Below are 16821 nucleotides of genomic sequence, written 5' to 3'. Positions count from 1 at the left end.
CTCCAACAGAATCACATGTGACAACAATCGACAACAACAACAACAACAACAGATACGACAAGAATCGAAACGATCCACACAAGCTGACGTGAATGCAAAAATAATAATTTATTTTCATCGTCGTCATAGTCAGTCAGTCAGTCAGTTGTTGTCGTATCTTTCTCACATTGTTGCTACTGTATCTATCATGATAACCGGCCTAGTACAACAACAACAACAACAACAACTGTTACCCGAATAAAAAATCGTGGCTGAAAAAATGATGGTACTAGAAAGAAAAAACCTGGTATAAATTTAAACCAAAAAAAAAAAAAAAAAAATCTATGATTTCTCTGTCTCTGTATATCGATTGATAATTTGTAATTTCAAAGGCAATCGAAATATACAAATATCAACAGCAGCAGCAGATGATGTTTGTTTTATTTTTGAAAAACAAATTTACCTTTTTGTTTATAGCTATAAAAATGTAAAAATCGTGTACAAACAATTTGGACGACTATTCTAAACAATTAAATAAACAAAAAAAATGATGATGATGATGATGATGATGATAGTGATGGACTACGAATAACGAACGATTAGCCGTGTGGATCAAAACATGAACGATGAAGATGAACAGAACAGAACAGGACAGGACAGGTGAACTTGATCCAAAAAAAAAGTTGGATACCAACTTTTAAATGCAAAAACAAAAAAAAAACAAAACAAAATCCAAGACATATAATTTAAATTAATAACAATAATTATTATGTAAAACAATCGTGTGTGTGTGCGAGTGTGCGAGTGTCTTTTGAAAACGTTGAGAAGATGAAATGAAATGAATAAATTTTACTTGGATGTTGATGTTTATTTAGTTTGGTTGACCATTGTAAGGATTGTATTATTTTTTTTTTTTATCTCTTAAAGAAAAGATAATTTTCAATTTGTGATGATAATGTAACAATGTGACAAGTTTATATCATCATTGTTTGTCAACATGATGATTGAATGAATGAATGAATGGTTTCCTTTCCTATAGATTACAATTACAACATACAGAATCGAATCCAAAGTGTGGAATCTGAGTGAAATTCAACATGAAATTTTTTTTTTTTTTTTTCATTTCTCCATTTTATAATGATGAAGAAGAAAAAAAAAACAATTAACTTTTCTCTCAAAAAAATTCTCATCGGTTAAAACAATATTCAACCGATGAGAATTTTTTTGAAATTCAGCAATACAAAAATTTGTTGTAAAAGGGAAGAAAAAAAAAGTTAATTTAAATTCTTTCAGATCGTTCCCTCTCTCTCCGTTTTTTGCAATAGTTTTTGATAGTTTTTCTGCGGTTAAAATGAAAAAAAAAACAAAATAAAACAAAGTAGACAAGAATTTGGTAAAACAGATAAAATTCAAAGAATTTTTTATTTGCAAACTATACAAATATATAAACTAATCACTAAAATTTCAATCACAAATGGTGAAATTTTTTTTGTTTTCAATTTTGCGCGCGTGCACACATGAAATGAGTGATTGATAATTTTTTTTTTTTTTATTATCATTCTCGGTCTTGTAGGAAACTTGGAATCTAGATGAATTGTGTGTGAGCATAAAATAATTATCCAGATAGAAAATCTTTTGGATATGTGTCAAATCAAATCAAACAACAATCGAACGACGATTGAACCGGATGATATGGTTTGAAATTTTTTTTTTTTTTTTATTTGAAAAATGATCTTTGATCTTCGATGAACATAACAATGTTTCAACAATAAGATTGATTCACTATGTACTTTTACACAAAAGAATTTTTTTTAAATCTAGAAATCATTTCAACATTTGAGAGAGAATTGAAAAAATCCTATATTCCTAGCATTGGATGTAGACTGAACATGAAAAATAAGCAACGATGCAAACACACACACATATACTGAGAGAGAGAATGAGAAAAGAAGAAAAAAGAGGTAATCGATAAAGTGTGTGTGTGTGTGTGTGTGTATGGTGTGTTTGATATGATATCGATTATCAGATTTCCGGTGAATCCTTTTCACATACGTGCGTGTGTGTGTGTGTGTATGTTGCATATTGCATATTGAAAGAGAAAAACTTTCACATACAGTGAATATATTGGTGGTGGTATATGGTGGTTGAATAAGAAATAAAATAAAAACGGAAAAAAAGGCAAAAAGCCCACTGTTTCCTGTTATGATCCATCATTCATTCATTCATTCATTTTTTTTCTCATATCAAAAATATAGAAAAATAAAAATCGAATCTATAGAGAGAAATATATGGTGAAAAAAAAACGAACGAACGAGAAAAATATCGTATGTTTCAAACAAACTGAATGAAAGAATCGCATGACTTTTTTTTTGTTCAAACTTGTGACTGATGTGTGTGTGTGTCGGTGTGGCCACAAAATCAATGAATCAATGAATCAATTTTTTTTCTTGGACATACGGCCAAAATCATTTTTTTCCACCTCAATCCTTTATTCTTGAAATCTGATTGTTGAATTATAATTATTACACAACACATTGTCTATTGTCTGTTGTCATATATGATGAAATTAATCAAATCAATATATAAACAATCAAATGAAATGTATAATTAGCGATAAAAAATGCACGAAAAAAGGGTTAACAGCCACATTTATTATGATTATAAAAATGATAATGATGACAAGTGTCACCAATTGCAATGATAATAATGTAAAATAAATCAAACATTGATTTATGCATCTTGGTGACTAAAGGATTAATCAAATCAAATCAAATCAAAAACAAAACAAACTAATGACCAAATGGAACACCTATGATTTTGAAAAATTGTATCGCAATAATGATGATCATGTTTGCATTTACATAAATCATAAAATCAAACGTTTCATATTCAAATTATAACGTATATAAACATCTTGTAAGTGTGTGTGTGTGTGTGTGTGAAAACTATGATTATCATTCATGAATAATATTTTTTTCTGAATTTAAATAAAAAAAAACAACAACAATTCAATCACATTATGTATGTTGAGTGCGTTGTTCTCATCAATACATATGTATGTCTATTGGATCAAGAAAAGACAGAAAATTTTTGTGCAGACATTGGATTGAAAATTGTTTTTCCTGGAAAAAACAGACAAAAAACAATTTTCAATCCAATGTCAATCCATGACCAACGGAGCGATACTATCTGCTGCTGCTGCTGCTGTTGTAGCTGCTGTTTCAAACATTGTTTCATCATCATCATCATCATCATTAACAGAATGGAACGGATCAGTTGATTTTTGATCAACTAAAAAACAAAACAAAACAAAAAGAAAAAAGAAAAAATCACATTCATTTTAACATTCAACCATTTCACAGTACAGTACTGTATAGTTCATTTTTAGTTCATTTTTTTAGATTTATTCAAAATTCACATCGATGTTGATGATGATGATGATGATGATGATGTGTGTGTGTTGATTTGTGAGCCGAAACAAACTTTGTCAAATCATCAACATCATGATCAGCATTGAAAACATTATGATTTGCCCACAGACACACAATTGCGTGACCAAAACATTTACATTTTTTTTCGTCTTCTTCTTCTTCTTCTTCAATTTCGTTTCGTTTCAGTTCGTATGTACTTTTTCGATTGATTTTTGATCGACGATAAACAAGAAAAAAAAGTAATTTGACATTTCATACATGCAAAAAAATTTCCTGGAAAAATTATATCAAACAAAACAACAACAACAACAACAACAACAACAACGACAACAACAAAAAATCATGATACAAATAACCTATGCCGGATTCAAAGAATTGATGATTTAGTTAGTGACCAAAAAAAAAAAAAAAAAATAAGTGAACACACACGATTTTTGTTTAATTAACACCTTGTTTTCGTATTTCCCTGTTGTTGGAAAAAAATGTTAACACTTTTCATTTTTTTTAAAGCTAATTATCATTCATTCATTCATTCATCATGGATATTGATTTGCATATCTCATTCATTCATTCATTCATCATCATCATATCTTTATTGTTACATGAGATTTTAAGCATCAATTTTTTTCGTCGTCGTCTTTTTGATTATATGTTTCAGTCAATAGAAAGAAGAAGACGAAAAAAACTTTTGTTTGTTTGTTTGAATTGATCATTGTTTCATCATCATGATCATGATCATGTCATAAAATTATAATATACACACACATTCTCAATATGTAGGTAATTTTTATTTTTTTTTTTTTTGATTCATTTCATTTATTCAAATGAAATTAGTTTTTTTTTCCAATCAATCACAATCGATTTGAAGAGAAAAAAAATCATTCATGTGTGGCCATTATCGATTCAAATCAATATACCGATCAACATTCTCACATGATGATAATTATGATGAACATCTCATCGTGATTTCTTGATAAATCGAACAACAACATGAAGGACAACAAAAAAAAATCCTATCAGAATCCTATCAAGAATTGATAAATTTATGGCCATTGGATACATACACGTGTGTGTGTGTGTGTGTGTATTGGAACTAAAAGTTTTTTTTCTCTTAACACTTTACTTACATTTAGTAGTGGGATGGGGTGGATAGGAAGAGAAAAAAAAATGGATTCCATAAATCAACTTTTTTTTACAACTGGATTTCATACAAGCTTGGCAAACAAACAAACAAACGAACAGAAAAAAAAATCCACTTATTCAATTTATACTTGGGTTTTATTCATTCATCTATCCATCGTCATATTTTAAAAATTTTCATCATTCATCAAACAACAGAAACCAAAACAAAACAACCTTTATTCTAACTTTTTGATTCAGAATTCCCGTATTTTAGAGTTTCCGCACGCGCGCACATTGTTAACACAACATATATGCACACACACCGACAAACATTCTGTATGTACGGTGGTTTATATTTGGTGGTGTCATAGATATATACCATATATATACACAATAACAAAAAAAACGAAAGAAAAACCCGAATAATGGTGGAAAAAAAAGAGTAATGTCTGTGTGTGTGTGTGTATGTATGTTTGTCTATGTGTTTGAACAACATTCGTAGACACATCCTTTAGATCTTTTTTTCTCCATTCTCTTTTCATTTCATACTTCACACACACACACACACACTACTATCAATGCTGTTTCATACACACACACACACACACAACACACATTTCATTCATCCATAATTCGTTGATTGAATGAATCGTTGTCGCGTTCATCATTTCAATCATTTTCTATTTTTCAAATTCAATTGTGTGATCACATCACATACATCACATAAACCATCATATATATATATCATTGATTAATAATTGAATCCATCGATAATCATGTATGTAGATATAATGATGGCAACATCAAGTGGGTGATCATCAGCAATATAACAGAATTTGAATACATACAATCAGAAAGAATTGAAACACAAATATAGTGCTAGGTTTGAATTCAATGAATTTTTGTCCACTATTTTATTTTTCTTGGTGCAATGTTTTGACTGAGTGTATTTGATTTACATATATCATCATCAGAATCTAATGATGAATAATAAATAGGTGGGATAATAATAATGAACAACCACAACAACAACAACGGCGACGACAATCATCATCATCATCATCATCATCACCCTACAATCACAACCCACCTGATGATGACCACCACCACCACCACTAAACATATTGGATAAAATAATAATTCATTGAATTTTGCCGACCAGAAAAAAAAACAACCACAACTATATTGATAATAATGTGTGTGTGTGTGTGTGTATGTGCAACATGTGTCTGTTTATATGAATTTCATCAACATTGAATGATTGATTGTTTTTACATATATATGAATATATCCGGTTCCTATTTGATAAACAAAAAAACAGTAGTTTTCTCGGCCAAAAACAAATCATCATCATCATGAAAATCTATGATCGGGTTCGTGAATGAAATACGAATCTCAAAAAAAAAAAAAAAAAAAAAAACATAACTACTAGGTTTGGAAATCCCGAATTCTTTATATTGAAATCCTAGTCTGTTTTTCATCTAATAATAACAATAATCATCATCATCATCATTGGGACGAATTCAACAACAACGACGACGACGTCGACCACGTTTTTTTTCACGAATTTTTATCATTATAATGTGTGCGTGCGTGTATTGACCACAACAACAATAAAAAATAGATACACACACACACACACACAGATAGAGCATATATGTAATGAACAAATCATATTGTTTTGTTGTTGGACAGCAAGACAAGAAAAAAAACAGCCTAAAATCCTTATGATATGTTTGTTGTTTGCTATGCTTTTGGCTAAACAAAACATACACGCGCGTCAATGGATATTGCATTGGCTAAAAAAAATTGAAATATCAATGTTTTTGCAAATATAACCGGCGTGAACCAACTTTTCATTTCACTGTCGTTCGTTGTCAATTCATGTGTATGTGTGTGTGTGTGTGTGAAACACACACAGATATTTTTATCGTCTGACCAACCAAAAAAAAAACACATTGACGAGAATTGACGAGAAACGAATAGAAATTTTTTTTTTATTTTTATTTTTATTTTTGACAGTTTGACAGCTGGGACGGTACTTGATGGTTGTGTGTTTGATCAATTCAGGCAAAAATTTTTTCGTTTCGTTTCGTTTTTGGATGTATCTTTTTTCGTTGTATTTCTGAATTTCCAATCCGATTCAGAAAACCTCCCCAATCGCAACATAAATGAACCACAACAGAAAAGAAAAAATAAAAATAAAAAGTCTCTGAGAAAAACGAATCAGATTTTATCATTTTCATTCTATAAATAATATTCTGTATTGGTGCCAGGAAATTTGTGTTCAAAAATTATCAAATTAATTAATCAAAAAAATATAGTCCAAAAAAAAAACAATTGATTGATTGGATTCTGGATAAGGCAATCGATTCATAATAAAATTTTTGTTTTGTTTTTGGTTTTTTTTCTCCTTCCAAATGGTGTGTGAAATAAACAATCAAACAAACAAAAAAATATGGAAATTGAAAATCCATTCATTATTCATCATCAACAAACATCGACAACAACAACGAATCAATCATCATGTAATTTATCTATAAAATGTCAATCATCTAATAATCAATCAATATCATTTCATGATCATCATCATCATCATCACCTTTCATCATCATCATCATCATCATTGTCATCATCACCAACATTATCATCTACATCATCGAATGATACATCATCATCGACAACGACGATAATGATGCTCAATCAACAACCATCATCATCATTATCATCATCAATGACAATTCCCGATTCATCATCATCATCAACTTGTCAATCAATAATTCAAACATTAAATTATCATATGACAAATTATCCAATTGAAAATAGTAGTACTAGTGACCATCTACAACAACAATTACCTCCAATGACAATGTTACCATCATCATCATCATTATCACCAAATAATCCACAACAACAACAACAACAGCATCCACAGTCATTGACATCTCCATCATCACCATCATCAACGTCAACATCAACATTGATCTCATCAACAAATGAACAATCAACAGCATCAGCAGCAGCAGCAATAGTATCTGTAACAAATCAACAGAATCAAAATACAATGTTATCATCATCATTATCATCATCATCGGCAATTATTAAAACTGAATCAATTACAGAATTTTTATCAAACAATAATAATATACAACAACATCCGCAGCAGCAGCAGCAACAGCAATCATCAATCATAAATGATGGTACTAATTTATCACAATTAATAGTATGTCAATCAACAAATGTAAAACTGCCTCAACAGCCACAGCAACAACAACCACAGCAAACACAGCAACAGCAATCATCAGATAATTTTGCATGGATTACAAAGGATAAAAAAATGACCCGTAAACAACAACATCAAGGTTTGTTATATATTGATAGAATTCATTGAAGATTTTCAACACTTTGTTTGTTTGTTTGTTTGTATGAAAATCGTAATTTAAAGTTTTCTATTGAATTTGATATGATGAAAAATGAAAAAAAACACGAAGAAAAAATAACATTAAAAAATTTATTACGACTCATTTACAACACATGAATCAACAGAAAGAGAATTTGTTTGCAAGAATGATTAATGATGATGATGATGATGTTGGGTGATGATTGTTGTTGTTGTTGTTGTTATTACAAGTGTTAATGATCATTATCATCGTCGTGATAATAACTACCGACACATACACACACACACATGATATAAATGGATGAAAAATTCCGGTAAATTTCAAATTTTTTACCGAAAAATCGTGTGCTTAACCGGTATTATCTGGTCAATTTCATTGATCACATATGTTTATTGAAAAACAATTACTCATCACAAGCAATGAGAAATTTTTTTTTGTTCGTAATTGAAAAAACCTTGACCAATTTTTTTTTTGTTTTTCGATGGCCATAAACCAAACCTATATTTCAGTAGCTATGAATGAATTTTTATACCAACACCGCACACATACACATGTGTTAATTTGATCCAACTGGGGATTCAAATTACCAGATTGAATAAAAACATTTTGGTTTCCCACCAAAAAAAAAAAAAAAAAAATCTTATGGGAACCAAAAGACAGAAAAAAAACTGATGTATTTAATTAACACATTATTGGTAACGGTTATCTTGTCTGTCTGTTTGTGAATTTTTAGCGATTCGATTACGATACAATTCACGGTTACGATACATAAAACAAAACGAAAAAAAATCCAAACCAAATCGATTCAATCACACAGCCCGAAAAAAAAGGATTAGAGAGAAAAAAAATCATTGCCATTGATCCGTAAAATTGTTCATATTTTGTTGTGAATCTTTTCGTTTCGTTTTCGGTTCGTATACAATGAATAATCAATGATCATCAAGATGGCTGCCAATCATCATCATCATCGTAATATTTAATTCCATTGTTGAATGCCGAAACAACGAAAAAAAAAGATTATTCATTCTGCGCTTTCATTCTTTCGGTTTTTCACAATTCTCGTCGACTAATGGCAGATAGATATGTTTCTATTTTTATAAATAAATAAATAATCATCATTGTCGGTGACATTTTTTTTTTGCTGCTGCTTTCTGTTTGCTATTTGCTTGCTTGTTGTCAATCGTCATTTTTGATTCATTTGAATAATTTTAAGCTTCTTAGAATGTGAAAAAAAAGCCCAGCAAAAAAAAACCCAAGTGTCGTACGTCGGCAAACATGGTTTCCACATTGGAAACAAAAAACAAGAAACCCTTTGGGCCATAACATTTTTTAGGAAAAAAAAGGGTCAAGATGTTTTTTTTTGCGTAGAGAAAAAAAAACGAATGACAGGTGGTTTTTCTTTTGTTTTCGGTAATCATTTGATGATCCATGCACACACATAGATACACAATATAATTGTCAATGTCATAGTTACCCGAAAAAAAGGGACCAGATTTTTTTTTTTTTTTTGTTTCAAGGCAATCAATCGTTTTTTTTATGATTCACGGCCATAAAGCTTATTCTTTGTCGTCATTTTTTTTGTTTTGTTTTTCAAAAGTCAAAAAATCTTAGAATCAGAATTAACAATAATGTGGGAAATAGAATGGAAAAAAAATTCTTTCATTTTGACCATATGACACACATTCCTTCGAAATAAACTTTGAGATTTTACCGACAAAAAATTTTTTTTTTTCGTTTCGAAGCTAACGTAGAAAAAAAATAAAAATAAAACAGAATGGACAAAAATAGCCACAAACAATTCGTTGTTTGATGTGTTGGTGGCTTCAGAACAAAAAAAATTTTTTTTTTTATGACCTGGCTACTTGAATGATATACAATCATAGTTGAAAGAAGAATAAGAAAATGCAAGAAAACGTTACCGGAACTGAAAATGTAAAGAAAAAAAAATTTCAACAAGAAAAAAAAGACACCAATAATAATGTTCAATGTTTTATTACTTTTTTTTCTGATTTAACAAAAATATTTCTGGCTACCGAAATTTCAAATACTGTGTGTGTTTGTATTTTTTCATGTCACAACAACAACAACAAAAATGATCATCATGTCATTTTTATATGTAACAATCATCATCATGTAAAACATGCATATATAGGTCTTGAATCTCTTGATATATATGTCTACGCAAAAAAAAACAACAAGTGTTTCTGTCTGTTTGATAAATGAATAAAAGTATCATATTTCATTGAATAAAAAAAAATGATGAAATGAATGAAAAATTTGCTCTCAATACAGAATGATGAGTTTTTTTTTGTTTTTGTTGTTGAATTTCTGATCTGATGTCTAAAATGAATGAATATTCATTCATTATGATTCAAGAGATTAACACATTAAGACATCTTGAAGCTGAAAATATATCTTGGTATTTGCATTACAAAATCACACCTTTTTCTATTAGAATTTTTTTTTCTCTGTTTTCAAGTCAGAATTGTGTTCTCGAGATATTCAATTCCGATGAAATTGATTCATATTTTTTCCCATTGCAATGAAAATATCATATTGACAAATCGATTGATCGTAGACAATATTTCGCAATCGTCGTCATCATCATCATCATCATAACCATCTCAATGACAACGACAAAAAGGGTATATATAGAGGAAAAGAAAAAAAAATTCAGTTTGATTAATAATCCAACGACAACAATAACCAAAAAAACAAACAACAAAAAAAACGAACGAATATGCAGCACACACAAACACCAACCACAACACACACACACACACACACACATACAATCGGCAATAACAAAAGAAATGATTTGAAAACAAGTTTCCGTTTCCGGACTGAATGAAGAATTTCTCGTATTTGTTGTTGTTGTTGTTGTTATTATTATTTATTGTTACTTGTTCTTTGGTCGATCGGTCGGGTTTTTTTTTTGTTCAATTTGTTGTTGTCGTCACGTCCCGTATTGACGAATTTTTTTGTTGTCACCATATTTTTGATGGTCGGGAAAAGAGAAAATTTTTGGTTTGACCCGGGATTTCGATTTCGATTTCGATTTTTTTTTTGGTTTGGTGTTGAAACAACAATCAGGATCAAACGTTCGACTTCCCTTGTTCATTCGCAAAATTGATCATCTGGAATTTAGTTTTCATTCATTTTTTGTCTATTCTTTATTCTATCTGAATCTCAACTAATAATGATGATGCTCAAGAAAAATTTATCATAAATCTTGTTGTTGTTTTGTGTAAAAAAAAAGAATTTCCGATTCATGCATCAATTCAAAAATGAAAAATTATCATTCAATGATGATGATGATGATGATGATTCAATCGGCAGCAGACACGCCCAAGTCAAAGTAAAAATAGGAAGAAGGTGGGCACATTGTAATTCTGGCTAAATTATTTCGAAAAGAAAAAATTTTCACACAATTTGTTTCGAAAGAATTTAACCAGAATTTTTTTTCCCAGTGTAGGAAATTTCCGGTGTATGTGGCGTTTTTTTTTTTTGTTTCGAATGAAATGAAACCAAAATAAAGTGTAGATGAGCGAAAAAAAAAATTGTTTTTATCTCTTCCGGTTTTGTTTTTTGTTTTTTTTTTTACTTGGTTATTGTCAACATCTTAAGATAAGAGCATATAATGGATACCTTGTTGTTGTTGTTTTTTTTGTCTCTCTCTCTCTCTTCTCCTATCAGTTTAACCATATATTCACAAATTTGCCTCAAAGGCGATGATGATAAACAACAACAACAACAACAACAAAAAAAACCATGGCACAAATTCTTCACCATCCAAATACAAACAAAGACATTTCATTGATTCAAGGCGAAGAATATTCTGTAAAAAAAAGAAATGCCACAGATTACTATTCACATCAGCTAAAAATGACATAGATTTTTGTTCATCATACGAATCTTTCGTCATGAAAAAAAAAATCATCCATGCAACACACACACATACACACAAACATAAATCACACATTTTTTTTTGTTTGTTTGTACACGCATCCACATAATCATCATTGTCGTTTTTATTTCAAATCACAATACACGCTGTTGTTGTTGTTGTTGTTGTATTGCCTTCCCCATAACACAATTCTATCTCCATATGAAATAGACAAGAATAAAATCATTGGATTTTTTTTTGGTTGTTCAGAACTAAACTCTTTGGTTATTTTTTTTCATACCCTGTCGCCCGTGAATTCACAAAGATACCGCTGCTACACACACACACACACAGATGAGTTTTCATTCAATTTCTATTATCATCATCATCATCGTCATCGTCATCAGATACGGAGAGCAAAAAAAAACTATAATAAACAAAGCAAATAACTAAAAATTCAGTCTTATCGCAAAACAGTGACTAACATAACAAACAGCAAGTAACAGAACCCAGCGGAATATGGTTACTTTACACGGATACGGGATGATGATGACTAACGCAACCCCGTGGATGAATGCATGGATGTTTACCCTTTTTTTTCCCTTCCCATCCTTTTTGACTTCCTTTCTGCTGAATACACACACACACACAAACGGCACGCGTTTCCTTTTTGTTTTTTTTTTTTTTTTTGGATTTGCAAAAAAAAACAATTCAGTTACTCTATATCAGCATCATTATCATTTGTCGTGTTTTTTTCTCTTTTTCTCGTAACAAAAAAAAATTATCAGACATACAAAGTTTATTCAATCGAAAATGATTAATTGTGATCACTGGATGATGCTCTTATGAGTCGATTTTTTGTTGTTGTTGTTGTTGTGTGTGTGAAAATAAAACATATATCCATTGATTAGAATTGAACACATCAATCGATTGGTGAAGATGTAAATTCACCTTCAAGCTATTGAGCAATATTCATCATCATCATCATCATTTATATCAAAGCCAAACAAACAAACAAACAGTTTGCTTCAAGGTAAATTGTAAAACGAAAAATTAATTATTAGGTTCAAATCATCAAATCATCAAAAATAATGAAATTTGACAATAATAAAATCCCAAGTTATTTGGGTGATTTTTTTTCGTTTCTTCGTTTCAATGCTGACAACAACGAGAAAAAAAAAAAACAAGAAAATTATATGGTTCTCATCATCATTTGCATACAAAAAAAAAACACTGTGAATGCGTGTAAAAAACAAACTTGTCTCACATTTTTTCATCAAATCAATCGTTTCGTTTCAGGTTATTATGTAACCCCTTAGGTTACATATGTATGGAGAAAACAAAAAAAACATGTGTATTTGCAAATAGATGAGATGATTCTAGATTATTGATTGATTGACATGAATACGATACGATGATGTTAATTAAGATTTCATCATATTCATCTGATAAACACACATGCACACGATTAATCAATCAAATCATAAATAAATGAATAATGAATGAGCATGTTGATGATGATGATTATCACCAAAAACTAATAGGTTAAGGACATAATTAATTATGTTTTCTACTTCATGGAACAACAACAAAAACACCATATACATCATCATTTATCATTATCATTTTTTTTCCTGTCTTTACTGGTTGTTTTGATTACATCATCATCATCATCATTACAGATTTTCAAATTAATTAATGTGCACTATTTATTTTCATTCATTATTATTATGATGTCTAGGTGAATCAGGCAGCACACCAAGACGGCTACGTACAGCGTATACAAATACACAATTATTAGAATTGGAAAAAGAATTTCATTATAATAAATATCTATGTCGACCACGAAGGATTGAGATTGCCGCATCATTAGATCTGACTGAACGTCAGGTAAAAGTTTGGTTCCAGAATCGAAGGTAAATCTGTTCTTTCTGTTGTGTAATTGATTTAATAAATTCTTATTCATTTCTTCGTTCCTCCCCCACATACAGAATGAAATATAAACGACAGAATAACAATAGTAAAACGGGTACAGATGAAAAAAGTTCATCAAAAACATCATCTTGCAATGATATTGGATCCGATGATGACGATGACGATGATGATGATGATGATGATGACATCGATGATGAATTAATGGATGAAAATGGTTATGAAACAGAAATGAATAAAATTATGAAATGTAATTCAAATGAATCAAAATTATCGATGACCGCAGCCACTGATCCTTGTGGAAAAATATTTGCATCATCAGAATTTGAGAATTGCGATGATTCCATTGCAACAATAGCGACATCAACAACAAAAACTACGACAAAAACAATGTCATCATTATCGAATACAAATTCAATGATTCAACCATCGTCAAATATGATCATATCATCATCATCATCATCATTACCGATCACCAGTGTTCGATCATCAACAACACCAAAAACACGTGGCCGCACAGGTGGAAACAAACGTACAGGGAAAAAACAATCAATAAACAGCAATAATAACAAAAATCATTGTGGTAATATCGATTGTGGTTATGTTGCACAGTCATCAGGTTCCAGATCATCAAAAATCAAGAATCATCAAATGATGATGATCAATTCAACAACAACAACAACGGATTGTTGTTTATTGAAACCATCATCAACAACTATAACAACGACAACAATGGCATCGATATTACCATCAACAACCACAACCACAAGCACAATGGCAGCAACTGGACATTTATTACAATCAGCACTATCAGGTGATCGATCACCAGCATCATCGATGACAACAACATTATTCAATGGTAAATTGAATAATTATCAACAACAACAAGTGGATCATAAGAATCCATTATCGATACGTAATAACAGTAGCAATAGTAGTTGTACATCACCAATGATCAATTCAAAAATGTTATTATTATCATCATCATCATCATCAGCAACAGCGGACTGTCAAATTCCAATGGTCAATAATAATAAATCTGATTGTCAATATGGTAGTAGCTATAGATATGATGATTGTAATGTAGAAAATCAATTACCACCACCACCACCACTACAACAACAACAACAACAACAACAGATGAAAAGACAAATGATTTATCATCAAACATTAATATCATCAACATCGGCATCATTTCATCTTCAACCACCACCAACATCGCCATCAGCAACAACAACAATATCGAATCAAATCAATCAAAATGGTCATCAACATTCAAATCAATCATATAATTTTACCGATTCATATCATCATCAACATGAACAACAACAATTGCCATCATCATCATCAGCATCATCATCATCGATGATAAAATCGGAATGTTTTTCACCACCATCATGTGAATCATTATCATCATCAACAAAATCAATTTCATATGATGATCAGTCATCATATAATCATAATAATCAAAATGATTATTCATCAACGACAAATTCTCAACATCATATTACTCATCATAATGCAAACTGTGATCCATCAATATCCTATCCAATAGTGGCCACTACAACCACCGCTAATAATATTAGAACAAAAATGACAACATCACCTTGTCTAAATCAATATGATTCATATACAACAATGAATTCAACACCTGGAACATATACAGATCATCATTATCATTATGATTCATTTGGAAATTATAATTATTCCGATCCAACAGCAACAACAACAAAATCATTGCCACCTTCATATCCACTAACAATGAATCAATATCAATATCCAGAAATTTGTTTAACAACAACAACAACAAATCCACATCAACAACAACAACAACAACAACAACATCATTATCATCGTATACCATCAGAATATTCGGCAACAACATTAAAACAACAACAACAACCATCAAATAATTCAATAATTCAATATCATCCTCATGGATATAATGAAAATTATTATTATAATTCAGATTGCGGTTCAATATCAACATCGACATCATCATCATCTATTGGTCAGGCATCATCACCGAATAGTATACAGACATCATTGATGCAACAAAATAATCGTATGATGATTATTGGATCACAATATGAACAATATGGCCATAATCAACATCACCACCACCAACAACAACAACAACAACAACAATATTGTGATCAATATACAATTACCAATCATCAACAGCAACCATATGATACAATTCATAATAATGATAATAATAACACAACATCGACAATGTTTAGCTTACAGAATACATCATTACAAAACAACAACAACAACAACACACTGGCCATAGTTATAATCAACAACAACAACATTCAACAACAAATGAAATAATTGGCGGTGTTGGTCTTAATTATTATCAATTGGAATGAATTTTAGAAATGAAAAATTTTAGTTGAATTTTTTTTTTGTCTCATCTTTTTTTTCGCTTTGCTTTGCTTGCTTATGTAAATATAATATAAAACATTTTCAATTGATTAAAATGAACACTTTTGAACAAATGATGATGGAAATATACATTTTACCGGAGGCGGCGGCGGTGGTGGTGGTGGTTATTTATTTATTTCATGAATTTCTCATTTGCTAATGACAAACAAACATTCAATTTTAATATTTGTCATTTATAGTCTTTGTTTGTTTGTTTGTTTTTTTATGGAAATCGCGTTTTCTTCTTCTTCTTCTTCTTCTTTAGGGCACAAGTTTTATCTCCCGCTTTCATTATTAATGATGATGATGATGATATTTTAAATAAATAAAAAAAAATTTAAATTTTAAAAACAAAAAATTCTTGCTATTTTGAACGAATCATCATCATCGATTGAATATTCATCAATCTTATGTGTATTTTTTCATTCATAACAAAACTGTGCTGCCATCAAGTGATAATAATCGCGAACTAAATCGGAATAATATTAATATTTTCATACAAAAGATGGCAATCATGTCGTGATCAATTTTGATGATGATGAATTTTTTCATTTTTATTTGTGATTTCTTTATAGATTTTTTCTTTTACGTTGGGATTCATTCACACACACACACAAAGGTTCGTGATACCATGAAAATT

General features: G+C 30.1%; 1 protein-coding gene across 1 annotated transcript; it reads left to right on the top strand.

Annotated features, from left to right (window-relative positions):
• Positions 1-7021: 7021 nt before the first annotated feature.
• Positions 7022-16223, top strand: LOC124491208 (uncharacterized). The gene is made up of 3 exons (XM_047053840.2): positions 7022-7894; positions 13561-13735; positions 13811-16223. Exons 1-3 carry the CDS (start codon positions 7225-7227, stop codon positions 16086-16088), a joined length of 3123 nt encoding a protein of 1040 aa, XP_046909796.2. The 5' UTR covers positions 7022-7224; the 3' UTR covers positions 16089-16223.
• The last annotated feature ends 598 nt before the right edge of the window (positions 16224-16821 follow it).

Source organism: Dermatophagoides farinae, chromosome 10 (assembly GCF_024713945.1).
Source record: "Dermatophagoides farinae isolate YC_2012a chromosome 10, ASM2471394v1, whole genome shotgun sequence".
Taxonomy (NCBI): Eukaryota; Metazoa; Arthropoda; class Arachnida; order Sarcoptiformes; family Pyroglyphidae; genus Dermatophagoides; species Dermatophagoides farinae.
The sequence above is the reverse complement of the archived record's forward strand: the minus strand, read 5'-3'. Positions and strand labels throughout refer to the sequence as shown.

What these genes read in the sequence shown, in the direction of transcription:
- LOC124491208 (XM_047053840.2), top strand. Translation starts at nt 7,225, where the DNA reads ATGATGCTCAATCAACAACCATCATCATCATTATCATCATCAATGACA. An exon ending in CCGTAAACAACAACATCAAG is followed by an intron (nt 7,895 to 13,560) that starts GTTTGTTATATA and finishes TATGATGTCTAG; the next exon opens with GTGAATCAGGCAGCACACCA. An exon ending in GTTTGGTTCCAGAATCGAAG is followed by an intron (nt 13,736 to 13,810) that starts GTAAATCTGTTC and finishes CCCCACATACAG; the next exon opens with AATGAAATATAAACGACAGA.